The 12891-nt window shown below is 46.6% G+C and overlaps 1 protein-coding gene across 1 annotated transcript; it reads left to right on the forward strand.

Moving 5' to 3' along the window:
* Window positions 1-2218: 2218 nt before the first annotated feature.
* LOC121462512 (olfactory receptor 2Z1-like) lies at window positions 2219-3163 on the forward strand. Its single transcript, XM_041674116.1, has one exon. It carries the CDS (start codon window positions 2219-2221, stop codon window positions 3161-3163), a length of 945 nt encoding a protein of 314 aa, XP_041530050.1.
* Window positions 3164-12891: the final 9728 nt, after the last annotated feature.

Consider the following 12891-nt stretch of genomic DNA (forward strand, 5'->3'; position numbering starts at 1 on the left):
GCCCCATTGTGTGTGTCATGCCTACCCACCCAAAGCAAGGGCTAACCTTTCACTGCTTCTGAAACCTTGGAGCCTCGTCAATCTTGGCAGCACTTCCTGGGCTTGGGAGTCTCCAGAGGGAATGTTTCAATTGGGAAGAAATAGCTGCATGGCAGAACGGCTTGGGAAAGGGTAACCAAAAGGCAATGGTAAGAAGCCAATGCATTCAATGATTTGAAGTTGAAAGTTCAAATAAACCAAGAAAAAAGAGACAGAAGTGGAGAGAGGACAGCAGTTAAGCAAAGGAAAATGCGACCAGAGGCTTTGGTGGGAAATACCCACCTTGACAAGGGTGTGAAGTCCAAAGACAGCTTGCAGGAGCCGGTTCTCTCCCGCCACCATGTTGTTTCTCAGGGCTTGAACTCAAACTTGTCACCAAGCATCTCCACCCTCTGACTCATCTCACTAGGCCTTTGCCAAAAGTTATTATTATTATAGTCAATTTATTCATTTTATATGATGTGCATGTGTGTGTGCTCTCAGAGACCAGAGGTGTCTGATCTCCTGATGCTGGAGATACAAGGGATTGCGAGACACCAGGTGTGGGTTCTAAGAACCAAACTCGGGTCTTCTGGAAGAGCAGCACATGCCCTTCACTGAGCCATCTCTCCAGCCCTAAGCCAGAGGTCTCTGATGAAGCTTAGCAGAGCTGCGTTAGAGGAAAACAAGACAGAGAGGCTGGAGGGATCCAGGGTAAAGGCATGGTGACGTGGGTGTCACGTGGTCTGCAGGGAGACCCTTACATCCATGGGTCTCACCTCCTGTGGACACATGGCAAAGCAGGTGTCTGTCCTGTGCACCAAAGGCCAGCATGCCTGTCTTTCTGAGTGTGTCCCCACCAACTGTAACAGGTGCATCTTCAACACAGACGTGTTCAGTGCTGGAGGTGAGAAGTATAAACACCACTGCCAGGTGCTCTGAGATCAAGGGGAAGGGAGGCTGGTGGATGTGTGGCCATGCATTTATACACTAAACATAACGCATCTGCCCTGAGCTAACTGTGGGCTGGGAGAGGACTCTGTTATAAAATGTTTGATATACAAACATGAGGACTGAATTCAGTCCCTGAGACACACATCGTAAGAGAGAGAACTGACTCCTCCAAGTTACTCTTTGGCTACCATGTGTGCATGTATGCATAACCGGGGAGGAGGAGAGGGAGAGAGAGAAGGAAAAAAACCAGACATTGTGGCAGAAGGTTATAATTCCAGCTCTGGGGAGACAAAACCAGGCTGGTTCCCTGACTTGCTGACCAGCTACCCAAGCTGGGGAAAGACCAAATCTCGAAAACCAAGAAGGACAACACAGCCCCTGAGAAGCAACACCCAACATTGACATCTAGCCTACACACACACAATATACACACATGTACATACACACATGCACACACACATACACGCATACACATACACACAACAGAAACTTAATAAGCAGGCTGATATTGTATCTCCTCTATCACTGGGAACACTTAGTCCAACCTGCAGACTCTCCTTCTCTCTTGAACCATCCCAAATATTCCATTTCTGACTGTTATTGATTTTCAGATCTTCTCTCTGACAACGGTATGGAAATGAGTCTTTCTTCACGGTTCCAGACATGTCTTGATCTACCTACATCATCTTGGGCAAGGTCTCCCTACTTTGAATCTTGACCTCTTCAAAATCCCACATCTGATTCAGCCCCAGGGCGTCTGGTGAGCTGTGTCCTCTGATCTCCCACTGCGGCTGTCGTGTGCACTTTAACTTAGTGACGGACTTCAGTTGTAAATATTGTTAGATTGCGCTTGCTTGAGAGATACCGTGATGGTATCTCTCGGATACCAGGGTGGAATTAATTCTCTGTGTTCTGATCACAGGTGGCTTCTAGACAGAGGCTCTAGTCTTGAGCCACATGCCAGCCCATAACTGGGGAGTCTAGGCAGGGCTCCACCCCTGAGCCACACTCCTAGCCAGGCCCTCACTGGGGAGTCTAGGCAGGGGCTCCACCCTGAGCCACACCCCCACCCTCTCATTTGAGCTGAGCCTGGATTTATTCATAAATTTTCATCCCCTTCCTAGTGAGACTCCGGTGGGGAGGTGGAGAGCCACCACCAACAGTTGCAGTATGATGTAAAATTATCCCACTGGGACCCTTTACCAAATCACCTGCACTTCCCTAGACAGTGATGCACTCTGGGAGGATGGGGGCATCAAATGTGTCGACAACCTCAGATTTTACCCTCGTGGGGCTCTTCAGTCACACAGGACCTCATCTCATCCTCTTCTTCCTCGTGGCCACCATGCTCACCACAGGACTGCTAGGCAACACCATACTGATTTTCCTGATGGCCACAGACTCCAGACTCCACACACCCATGTACTTCCTGCTCAGCCAGCTCTCACTTCTGGATATTGGCTTCCCACTGGTCACCATCCCCAAGATGGTGGCTGACTTCCTGCAAGAAAAAAACGTCATAACCTTCGGGGGATGTGCCACCCAGATGTTCTTCCTCATGCTCATGGGTGTCTCTGAGTGTGTCCTTCTTTCCTTCATGTCTTATGACCGCTACGTGGCTGTGTGCCACCCCCTGCATTACCAGGTGCTCATGCGAGGCCAGGTGTGTCTGGTGATGGTGGGCGCATCCTGGTTCTCAGGTGCACTTGTGGCCTCCATCTTAACCTCCATCACCCTGAGGTTCCCCTACTGTGCCTCACACACGGTGGACCACTTCTTCTGTGAGCTGCTAGCTCTCCTCAAGTTGTCATGCGCAGACACATCCGCCTATGAGTTGGCACTATCCGTCTCTGGGGTACTGATCTTACTGTTGCCCCTGTCTCTCATCTTTACCTCCTACGGCCATGTTCTGGGGGCTGTGCTGCGCATGCGCTCATCCGAAGCTAGACACAAGGCTTTCACCACATGCTCGTCACACATGGCTGTAGTGGGTCTCTTTTACGGGGCAGCCGTGTTCATGTACATGGTCCCGGGCAGCTACCACAGCCCACAACAGGACAACATAGTATCCCTGTTCTACAGCCTCCTCACACCCACCCTCAACCCCCTCATCTACAGCCTGAGGAACAGAGAAGTCCGAATGGCCTTCGTCAAGGCCATGGGCAGGGCAGACTTCAGGGTGAAGCAGTGACGTTCTGGGATGCTGGTTTTCCCAGGAGTCCTTCTGTAAGGCTGGATACATGCGTGGTTTACTGCAACTGGCCAGCTGCCTCCTCCAGGGTGCACTTCTGCCTTCTGTGTGAAAGCTAGAAGTTACACTCCAGCTCAGGTGCATGCCTGTCATCCCTGCACTCCTGTACAGGGGCGCCAAGGCAGTTGAACCCCAGCTCGGGGTGCATGCCTCTCATCCCTGCACTCGTACAGGGGCGCCAAGGCAGTTGTACCCCAGCTCGGGTGCATGCCTGTCATCCCTGCACTCGTACAGGGGCGCCAAGGCAGGACACATAGCAAGAAGCTGCCTCAAAAAATACATTTAGCCAGGCAGTGGGGGCACATACCTTTAATTTCAGCACTCAGAAAACAAAGGCAGGTGGATCTCTGTAAGTTCAAGGCCAGCCTGGTCTACAGAGTGAGTTCCAGAACAACCAGGGCTACTCTGAGAAATCCTGTCTCAAAAAACAAAATAATAATAATAGTAATAACGATGATAATAATGCATTACGAGGAAGGCAGGTGAGTCGACTGTTTAGAGCACCTGCTGTTGCTGTAGAGGACCTGTGTTGGGTTCCCAGTACCCACGTCACACAGCTCACAGCTGTCTGTAACTCCAGCTCCAGGAGATCTAATTCTCCTCCTGCCTCCTTGGCCACCACACACATATATGGCACATACACATATAATAAATGTTTTGTAAATTATTTAAGTAGGAGGGCAGGTGTATTAGACTGTGCATGGTGAAACACTGTTGTGAGGAGCGGCAGGCTGCTCTGGATGTTGGCTCTACCTCTCTCCAATTTCAAAGTGGAGGATGTACTATTTTTTTTGCTAGCTCTGGGGCCACCAGGTAGGAGCCTCACTCAGCACTTTAACTCTGAGACTGAGTATGTGGCACAGAAACTCTTTTTATCCAAGTTGCAGCCAAATCTGACAGGCAGAGCACTGCGCAGCCTGGAAACATCTCTCTGTATGGTGGCAAATATCTGCCATGCTCTCCCACCTGTCTAAGCCTGATTCTGCCGTCTGCCCAGGTGCAGGCGGGGAGCGCTGAGCCATTGACATGGTCTCAGAGTTCTTTCTTCCCGATCCTGAGCGGGAACACAAACATCCAGTCCCATAAAAGCCATTGAAATGCTTGAAAGCCAGAGTCCTCGCTGGTGGCACAGCCCAGGAAGCTGCGTTTTAAAACCGCAGCTTTTTTCCTGTTATGGCTACTGAGTCAGGGAAATTTTTCTACAGCACGCCCTAGCAAATAACAAAAAGCTGTGTTAAGCTCTCTCAGGTTTTACATGGAGTTTGTTACCACATTGGGCGCCACTCTGTAGTGAAAGGGAGCAGCGGGCTGTGGCCCGGCTCCCACATGGCTAGCTTTACTGGAAATAATTACACGGAAACTGTATTCTTTTAAATACTGCCTGGCCTGTTATCTGTAGCCTCTTATTGGCTAATTCTCACATCTTGATTAACCCATTTCTATTAATCAGTGTAGCACCACGAGGTGGTGGCTTACCTGGAAGGATCTTAACATGTGTCCATCTTGGAGAGGAGAGCTATAGCATCTGCCTCACTTCCCTTCTTCCCAGCATTTTGTTCTGTCTACTCCACCCACCTATGTTCTGATCTATCAGGTCAAGCAGTTTCTTTATTAATTAACCAATGAAAGCAACAGATAGACAGATGACCCTCCTCCATCAAAACACCTGTCACCCCAGCACTGGAGAGTTAGAGGCAGGAGGACTGAGATTTCACAGTCAGCCTGAAGAAATAGCTGCAGCCCTGAAGTACTTGGCACATAAGCAGAATGATGTGAGTTCAGATCCACAGAGCCCACACAAATGCTGGGTGGTTGTGATAGCCCACCTCTAATTCAGCCTCCAAAGGCAGAGATGAGATTCCCCAGAGCAAGCTGGCTAGACAGACTAAACACATCGGTGATCTAGAATAAGGTAGAGGAGTGGAAGAGGAATCCTAACATCAACCCCAGGCCTCCACATGTGCACACACACATACATATATGCAAAGATACATACACACATACATGCCACACAAGAAAAATAATGGTAAATACAAATTAAAAAGCCACTGGGCAGTGGTGGCGCACGCCTTTAATCCCAGGCAGAGGCAGGCAGATCTCTGTGAGCTCGAGGCCAGCCTGGTCTACTAGGTCTAGTTCCAGGACAGGCTCCAAAGCTACAGAGAAACCATGTTTCAAAAAACCAACCAAACAAACAAAAACAAACAAATAAATAAATAAATTAAAAAACCATCCAAGGTTACTCTCTGGTACATATTGAGTTTAAAGCAAACCTGGACTGTTCCGAAAGAGAACCATTAACAGATGTGGCCCTTCAATCTTGTATTCACAGAACCACAGAGCAAAATAAACCTCTTTTCCTTATAACTTATCAATCTACAGCACTGTGTTATAGCCACAGAAAGTGAACAGGGGCAGCTCTAATAGTCAACCTGCCTCACCCATGACTAACAGTTCTACAGTCGGGCAGGGCTTGTTGTCTGGTGATTTCCTCCAAACTCCTAGAGGAAGGACGAAGGTTCATATCATATATGAAGGAAATAACCAAAACTTACAAGTCTCAGGAAACTCTTCAGATTTACATGATTGGCAAGGCCTCTCCTCAAGGTTATAAAGCAGTAAGAACTTCTAGGGTGGGGACTATGAGATGGAGCTGTCTGCAAGTGGTGCAGCTTTTGTGAGTTGATCATCATCCTGGGGTGAACTTTGGGAGCTCCCATGAGTCACCCATACTCTCTCTGTGGCCGCAATAAATACACTGGTGCCCTAAACTAGATTGGGTAGAGTGATTTCTTTGGTCTGTGATCAGTGTCTACTAAGAGTGAACAAACCTTTCTCTCTTCATTTCTCTCTAGGAAAGTCACAGGGCATGGTGCACATGCCTTTGATCCCAGCAATTTCCAGAGAGAGAAGCAGGTGTGTACCTGTGAGTTTGAGGCCAGCTTTGTCTACTTAGTAAGTTCCAGGCCAGCGAGGGCTACACAGTGAGATCCTGTCTCAAAGAAGGAGGATGAGAAGGAAAAAAGGAGAAGGAGAAGAAGGAGAAGGAGGAGGAGAAAGAGGAGAAGGAGAAGGAAAAAAGGAGAAGAAGAAGGAAAAAAGTCATCACAGGCCAGGATTCCAGGATCCAACTTCTAAAATCCATAAAGAACAGCCAACAAGACTCTGAAACTTCCAGCCTCTGCTGACCTTGGCAGTAATTTTGCTTAAGTCAGATTTTACCTAAGTAGAAGACAGTCGCTCAGGGTGACCCTCGCTAGCTAGGCCACATACAAATTATTCCGCTGTTTTGATAGTGATAGAGCTGATTGGGGGAATGAGAACTCATCAAGGGCTATCAGCTCTGTCACTAATTGATGCTGACATTTGTTTCTTTGTTTGTTTTTCATGTTGGATTTCTGTGTAGCTCTAGGTGTCCTGGAAATCACTCTGTAGACCAGGCTGGCCTCTCCTTCCTGAGTGCTGGGATAAAGACATGTGCCACCACTACCCAATGATGCTGCCATTTTTAAGCTTCTGTTATTAGTGACAGGAGACCCAAGGCTTAAGTAATCTTGTGCAACTCAGGATTCCAGGTGGAAAGTGTCTGTGCTGCTATTAGTGGCTTAGACAGTGGCTTGATTTGTGAGCCACGCCCAGTAACTCACTGGGGGTTCTAGGCAGGGGCTCTACCCCTGAGCTACATCCCCAGTTCACTTTTTTCTTTTTCTTTTGGGACAAGGCCTATCCTTGAATTTACTCTGTTTTGTGATTCTTCTGCCTCAGCCTCCCAGAAAACTGGAATAACATGTCTGAATCACCATGCCTAGAAAATGCCAAAGTGTCTTGACCATCAGTGGTGGAGTGCTTGTACACATTAGCAAATCTTAACAGTCAAACTAAATAGGTTTGTGCTAAATTACTTGTATATTACTAGTAATGTATTTAGCTGGTGTGTGTGTGGTCAGAGAACAACGTTTGGCAGTCAGGTGTTCTGCCATGTTGATCCCAGGGACCAAAATCAAGATGGCAAGCCTCTGCTCAGCATGTCCCCTCACCAGCCCTATATTTGTTCTTATGTCCTCAGTGTCCTGAAAGATGAGCATCCACAAGACACACATTGTCCTGGTCACTTTGTTCAGCTTGACCCTAGCTAGAGTTATCTGAGAAGAGGGAACCACAGCTGAGAAAATGCCTCTGGGTGAGCTTGTGGGCAAGCCTGAGGCACATTTTCTTGATTGATGTGCAGGGACAATGTCAGTCCTGGCCTGGTGGTCCTGAGTTCTATAAGAAAGCAGACTGAGCAAGCCATGGGGAACAAAGCAGTAAGCAGCACCCTTCATGGTCTCTGCTTCAGCTCCTGCCTCCAGGTTCCTGCCCTGCTTGAGTGAGTTCCTGCCTTGGCTTCCTTCAATGGTCTGTGATTCAGGATGTGTAACCAAACAAATCCTTTCCTCACCAAGATCCTTTTTGTCACGGTGGTTTTTTTTTTCCTTTGGGGAGGGGTGTTAAAGGAAGTGTTTCTCTGTGTAACAGCCCTAGCTGTCCTGGAACTAGCTCTGTAGACCAGGCTGGCCTCAAACTCACAGAGATCGACCTGCCTCTGCCTCCCGAGTGCTGGGATTAAAGTTGTGCATCTCCACTGCCCAGCCTTTGTCATGGTAGAAAGCAAACTAACTCCCAGCATCCTCATGGCAGCTCACATCTGCCTGTAACTCCACCTCCAGGAGATCTACACCGTCACACAGACAAAACATCAGTGCACATAAAAATAAATAAATCATTTTAAAAAGTGGGGGAGGAGGCTAGAGAGATGGCTCAGAGGTTAAGAGTACTGGCTATTCTTCTAGAAATCCTGAGTTCAATTTCCAGCAACTACATAGTGGCTCACAACCATCTATAATGAGATCTGGTGCTCTCTTCTGACATGCAGGCAGAACACTATACACACTAAATAAATAAATCTTTTTAAAAAGAAAGCAAACTAAGGCACATAGCAACTAGATGGTCCCAACAAGACAGAAAAAGAAAACATTAACTCTGGACATTGAGACTCGAAGTGATGGTCCTCACCATCTATCCAAGCCCCAAAGAGGCAGGAGGCAGGAGTATGGAGAGTCCTCAGCCATTCTGACATGCATATCTAGACCCAAGCTACAGGATAAAACCCAAAGGTATAATCAAGCAACCCAGTCCCACGACCAAGGAGGCTAAGGCAGGAGAATAGTCCTGCCAAGCCAACCAGGGTTACATAGTGAGATGTACACATTGACCATCTGCCTTGAGCCGCGACTCCACAAAATCTCAAGGAATGCGGAAGGAGTTGTAGCTGTGTGTGTGGTTTAGGAGAAAAGTGCTTGCCTGGCTTGTGATGGGTCCTGGGTTCATCCTCTACGCATGAAAAGGGGAGAAGGAGCTGGGAGAAGAGAGAGGAGAGAAGATGGAGGAAGGAGAGAGAAGGGAAGAAGGAAAGAAGGAGGGAGGGAGGGACGGAGGGAAGCAAGAGAAGGGAGGGAAGCGGAAGCAGTTATGGTTGAAGCATCTGTGCTCTGTTCTGTGCTTCTCACTGTGGCCGCTAGGGGGCGTGATGCCCCCTCCAATCCACACAGCCTTGTTGCTCAGATCCAGAGTTGGGTTGATGCCTTGAAGGTCGGCAGAGTTTCTGCCAAAACACTGGAGACCAGGGGGGAAAGGTTTAAAGCAACACAATTCAGTGTTTTACAACATCAAAGCATGCAGCAAAATAAAATTTATGAAGGTACTGGAAGGCCATGTGATGGGGGCAGGCCTCCAGATCCCCATGCTGGTGGACCAGTGTGCAAATGCCATGCCTGGCTGCTCAAATCCCTTTCTTTCTTTTTTCTTTTAAAAAGTGTAATTTGTCGGGCGGTGGTGGCTCACACCTTTAATCTCAGTACTAGGAGGCAAAGGCAAATGGATTTCTTGAGTTCAAGGCCAGCCTGGGCCAGGGCAACACAGAGAAATGCTGCTTCAAAAAAAAAAAACCAAAAAAAAAAACAAAAAACAAACAACAAACAACAACAACAAAAAAACCAACCAGAGTTGTTTCATTTTTTTTTGGAGGAGCCTACTACCTTCCTTGAATTAAATAATGCTTTCTACCATACATCATAGTAGCGGGAATTACCAATGGACTCTTTCTATCTGAGTGTTCATTCCCAATAAGTGCCTGGACTTTTATGGTTTCACTATCAAGTAGTGTAGGAGGTTCTTCTGCATTTGTGTTGCTTTCATTGGTTAAATAAAGAAACTGCCTTTGTCTTAGTTTTTCTTTTTTTAATAAACAAAAAGCTTAAAATTGAAAAAAAAATTTGTCTTAGTTTTTCTTTTTTTAATAAACAAAAAGCTTAAAATTGAAAAAAAAAAAAAGAAACTGCCTTAGCTTTTGATAGGGCAGAACTTATGTAGGCAGGGAGACAGAACTGAATTCTGGGAGAAAGAAGGCAGGAAGAGAGAGCCACCATGGAGCTACCTGGTCAGACATGCTGAAACTTTCCCGGTAATCCACGACCTCATGGTGATATACAGATTATTAGAAATGGGTTGAATCAAGATGTGAGAGTTAGCCAATAAGAGGCTAGAACTAATGGGCTAGGCAATAATTTAATTAATACAATTTCTGTGTGGTTATTTCGGGGGTTAAGCTAGCCAGCAGGCGGGATGCAGCCTGCTTCTCCTACTACAATCAAGTATATCTAGGTTTTTCAAACAGTTCCTCCTGTTGCAATCCATTGAGAATGTTTCCAAAAGTTTCATTTTGCCTCCAGACTACCTTCACAAGGCCCTGATTATGGGTGGATCTTTTGTGGAAATGTTCCATGATTGGCTATTACTTAAATTCGTAAGTAGGTCATTAATTTCCTGACTCGATACTGTTGGCTCCATTTCTATCTTTCTATTGTCGTCATGTTCCTCTGGGACATCAAGTCCCTCCCTGTCTATCAGCCATCTCCCAAGAGATATTGCTCGATTAATACATGAGAAAAAACATAGTCATAAAAGAGACTATACAGACCCATAGCCTGATATGAGGCCAGGGTTGAGTACTCTGCCAGGAAGCCTCGCCCCGAGGGACAGGTCGCTCCCGTCCGGCCTAATGACATAAATCATGTCACACAGACAACACTGGAGCTGGTGTGGCAACTCCCAAGCAGCGCTCCCTCTGTGACAGTGTTAAGAAGTTGCTCTGTGCTGTGGTTTTCACAGCCTTTAATTTATGGCTCTACCCATTACCTGGCCCTTCCATATTCCTTGCCAGTAGGCTAACTCAAATGGAAAAACATGGTGTAGGGTTTACTGCTATCCCAACAGGATAGAGAAGCCATAGTTTCCTTTATTCATGTTTTTTTTTTCTGAAGACTCCTCCCACCCCGAACATGATATACTATTCCTTTCTAATGCTCTCTCCAAACAAAGGCCCAATCCTTGCTTGAGGCCCTTTATCCTGATAGAACACATTCCTGGAGGTAAATATGTGATACCTCCCTTCTGTGTCTGCTGCTCCCCTTCTGTATTTAATACTGAAGACATTGGGAATTCTTCCTTGACTTGTAGGAATGCTTGTGCTATCATTTGCAGTGCTGCCTTTTGGACCAGGTTGTATCAAAGGCACTACATGTTAGATGTGTCTCTGCTTTAGTGCTTGCGACCAGAGTAAATGCAAGGGTATCACTGTTTCCAGGTGTGTGGGATCTGATGTCTGGACCATATGGATGGACATTTTTCTGCTGGAAACTCCAAGAATACAGTCATTCCCGAAAGCACCCCTAGCATACTATTTTTTTTTTTTTTTTTGTTTTTCGAGACAGGGTTTCTCTGTAGCTTTGGTGCCTGTCCTGGAACTAGCTCTTGTAGACCAGGCTGGTCTTGAACTCCCAGAGATCCGCCTGCCTCTGCCTCCCGAGTGCTGAGATTAAAGGCGTGCGCCACCACCGCCCGGCCCCTAGCATACTAAAGAATCCAAATGTTTGTCTGGGCAGATGGCTCAGCAGTTAATTGCTTGCCAGTTTAGGTCCCCTGAGACCCAGGAAATGCTGGATAGGTGGTGCGGTGGAACAATTTTATATCTGTCAATTATGTTTTAAATAAATGCTGATTGGTTGGTAGCCAAGCAGGAAGTATAGGCTGGACAACCAGACAGGAAGTAGAGGTGCACAATGAGAACAGGAGAATTCTGGGAAGAAGGAAGCCCATTCTTCCCAGTCCTGCCCAGACCACAGAAGAAGCAAGATGTGATCTACCCTGCTGAAAAAGGTACCGAGCCATGTGGCTAACATAGATAAGGATAATGGGTTAATATATGTTATGAGAGCTAATACGAAGCCCGAGCTAGTGGGCCAATCAGTTCATAACTTATGGAGACCTCTGTGGCCTGGTTGTAATCACAGCCTTGGAAGCTGGAGACATGAGGTCTATAGAGCAAGTTGGCTTGCACCACTAGACAGACGTACAGCGAGCACTCCCTCTCACTGTGCCATTTCCCCAGGGAAGATGATTTCCATACATAAACAGTACCATGTTTACACTCAGGAACAGCGTGAACGACTGTAGTATTAGAGGTGGACTAGCTGCTATCATACTTGCTAAAACACGGAACAAGATTATCACCAGCTCCTGTGTTTATGTGTGCCAGAACCAAGGACACAGGCTGACACATTAGGCGAACAGTGAGAGCTTCTTTACACGGCAAGTTTCCATGGAGACTGACATGTATTTTAGTATGATGTCACCTGCTAATACCTACCTTTCTTTATAACTGAGTCAGTTTCAACCCTGGTTCACCAATTCCCTTGTCTCACAAAAATGTCTCACTTCCATTGGCAAATAGTATGTTCTTACATTCATCGACATGACCTATGCTCATTTCTATGTTCCTACTTTAGAAAGTTGTCAAAGAGATGTCTGAAAATTACTGTAAAAGGTGTAACTTGTGTGCAGTGAGAGCTTTACCGCAATACTGGACTGTTCATGCCCCTTCCTAGGTTTCTACTCTGGCAATTTACCTAACATACTGCTTTCTTAGTGCTTTAGCCAGGGTTCTCTAGAGAAACAGAACCAGGGGATGACTATTAGCCTAGCTCGTCGTTCAGGGAGCAACTTGGTCTCAAGGGAGGAAGGCAAAGAGTAATACAGAAGGACAATATCCTCCTCTGGTCTCCAAAGGTGCACACACACAAAGAGTAATACAGAAGGACTATATCCTCCTCTGGTCTCCAAAGGTGCACAGGCACAAACACCCGCATACACCAATGTTCAAACCACATTCACAAAGAGTAATACAGAGGACAATATCCTCCTCTGGTCTCCAAAGGTGCACACACACAAAGAGTAATACAGAAGGACAATATCCTCCTCTGGTCTCCAAAGGTGCACACGCACAAACACCCGCATACACCTATGCACCTATGCTCCCACCACACTCACAATTCTTACATACACTGCACGTGCACAAAATACTAAACTTAAAATAAAAAAGAACATGACTTTCTGATGAACAAGTCAGATATGGTGTGTAGATAGACTTATTCTGGAATCCATTACATTCCATGTGACTAAAGCTGTGGTCCCGGTAATCTCTGGCCAGAGCACACTTCAGCCAGTGGGAGGCATCTTCTGTTAAGAGAAGTGAGGGGAAAATATGATAAAAAGCTATGACATAAATATGAAAA

Source organism: Microtus oregoni, unplaced genomic scaffold, assembly GCF_018167655.1.
Source record: "Microtus oregoni isolate MIOR12 unplaced genomic scaffold, Mior012 000025F_ref0000491, whole genome shotgun sequence".
Taxonomy (NCBI): Eukaryota; Metazoa; Chordata; class Mammalia; order Rodentia; family Cricetidae; genus Microtus; species Microtus oregoni.